The following is a 1,672-nucleotide window of genomic DNA, read 5'->3' as shown; positions in this document are numbered from 1 at the left end:
CTATCTATCTATCTATCTATCTGTCTGTCTGTCTGTCTGTCTGTCTGTCTGTCTGTCTGTCTGTCTGTCTGTCTGTCTGTCTGTCCTTCATTAGAGGAGCTTTCACTAATCTATCTATCTACATAAATGTATGTATCCCTTGCTGTAAAGTTTCAGCAGATATAAAGTAAGCTTTTGTACCAACAAACAGTACTTTAAGATAAACAATAGCTGTTTTTTTTTTTTTTTTTTTGTCTGTTTTTGGAAAGCCAAGCTTGTTCTTTATTTAGTTAATTAACTCGCAATGGAAAGAGGGACCACACATTCAATCCGAGTAGAGAGCAGCAGTAAACATGGGGCTGTGTGTGCGTTTGTACCAGGCTTTTATTTTCTTGATTACCCGCCTCGATTTATAAAAGATTCCACATCCGGTTTACCCGGAAATCAGCATATTTCCCAAAGATGGCGGAGCAAGGTCCAATGGCCATAGCGATGCGGCTCCGAAATCAGCTCCAGTCCGTCTATAAACTGGACCCACTGCGAAACGAGGTGAGCCGCTGTGAGGTTTATGTTCTTTCCCAACCAAGGAAAACGTCCTGAGCTCCAGAGAGCCAGAAGTGGCCGTTAATGAGGCGTTCTAACGGGGGATGGTTGTCTGCGCTGCGCTGATGGAGAGAGACTGAGAGTGATGCTCGAGCATGCGTATACGACGGGGGGTCTAACTGTGTTGTTCCGCGGAGCAACGTGCATCAAAGCTCCCAACCAAGTGTTTAAATCCAACATTTCATTCAAAGCTTTCTTTGCTGTAGTAGGAATTAAACTTTTTGGTTTGCGGGTGAGAGTAAACTGGCGGCAACCGTCGCTGCGCTCCGATGGCTCTCATTCGATTTGAAGTAACGGCGGTCCGCGTCCAGTTGCTACTGCTTCGCTCTTTGCTCTGTAGTTTGAGAATAGCCTTTATTCAGTCCTCGCAAACGGCTCTCGACTTTTCATGTTAAACTCAGTTTCTGGTTTGAACCCATTTTCCCTTTTCAGCTGGATCTCAGAGGTCATGGTGAGCTCGGTTGCTCCTCCTCCGTGTTACTTGATGTCCAGCGCTGAAAGCCTAAAAGAAAGGACAATGTTTTGACCTTTCAGTTAGAGTCTGTTTGCTGTGACTCCTCTGCAGCAGCTCTACTGTTTAAAAACACAAAGAAACAAAAAACTTTGTTTGAGGCTTAACAGTTTGGGAATAGATCACATCCAGCCAACAGCAGCCTATATTTTAGATGTTCCCCTGGTCCAACACACATGGATTAAACTACTGGATCATCAGAAGGCTCATACAGGACCTGATGAAGCTTTTAGGATATCATTTAGCGCTTTGAAACAGTAAGTAGGTGCAGGGTTTGAATCACTTTCTGTGTGGAGTTTGCCAGTTCTTCCTGTGGAAATGTGGCTTCTCTCCTCATCCCATCATCCAAAAACAGAGGCGTAGCCAGAACATTTTTATAAGGGTGGCCAGGCAATTACCAATGTATGTTGAGAGGTGGCCGAAAGTGGATAGGCGACAGAACCTCAGGGTCAATCTACACTGTTCCAACAGGAAATTAATGAGCAAAACATCAATATTTTCTAAATAAAGGGCGTTTCTCAATATGCGTTCTTGAGCGTTCTCGTGTACTCGTGACACATCATCAGCCTCAGCCCGAGT

At 44.5% G+C, this 1,672-nt stretch overlaps 1 protein-coding gene across 2 annotated transcripts in view; it reads left to right on the top strand.

Annotated features, from left to right (window-relative positions):
* Nucleotides 1-420: 420 nt before the first annotated feature.
* Nucleotides 421-1,672, top strand: part of pcgf1 (polycomb group ring finger 1) — an 18,285-nt gene continuing 17,033 nt past the window's right edge. Inside the window, exon 1 of one of the 2 annotated variants that reach the window (XM_015381812.1) lies at nt 421-528. In XM_015381812.1, the coding sequence (XP_015237298.1) occupies nt 442-528 (87 nt within the window). In that variant the 5' untranslated portion in view covers nt 421-441. The remainder of the gene's footprint in view (nt 529-1,672) is intronic. The other variant, XM_015381811.1, reaches the window with a different exon arrangement.

Source organism: Cyprinodon variegatus, unplaced genomic scaffold, assembly GCF_000732505.1.
Source record: "Cyprinodon variegatus isolate N-32 unplaced genomic scaffold, C_variegatus-1.0 Scaffold242, whole genome shotgun sequence".
In the NCBI taxonomy this organism is placed as follows: Eukaryota; Metazoa; Chordata; class Actinopteri; order Cyprinodontiformes; family Cyprinodontidae; genus Cyprinodon; species Cyprinodon variegatus.
The sequence above is the reverse complement of the archived record's forward strand: the minus strand, read 5'-3'. Positions and strand labels throughout refer to the sequence as shown.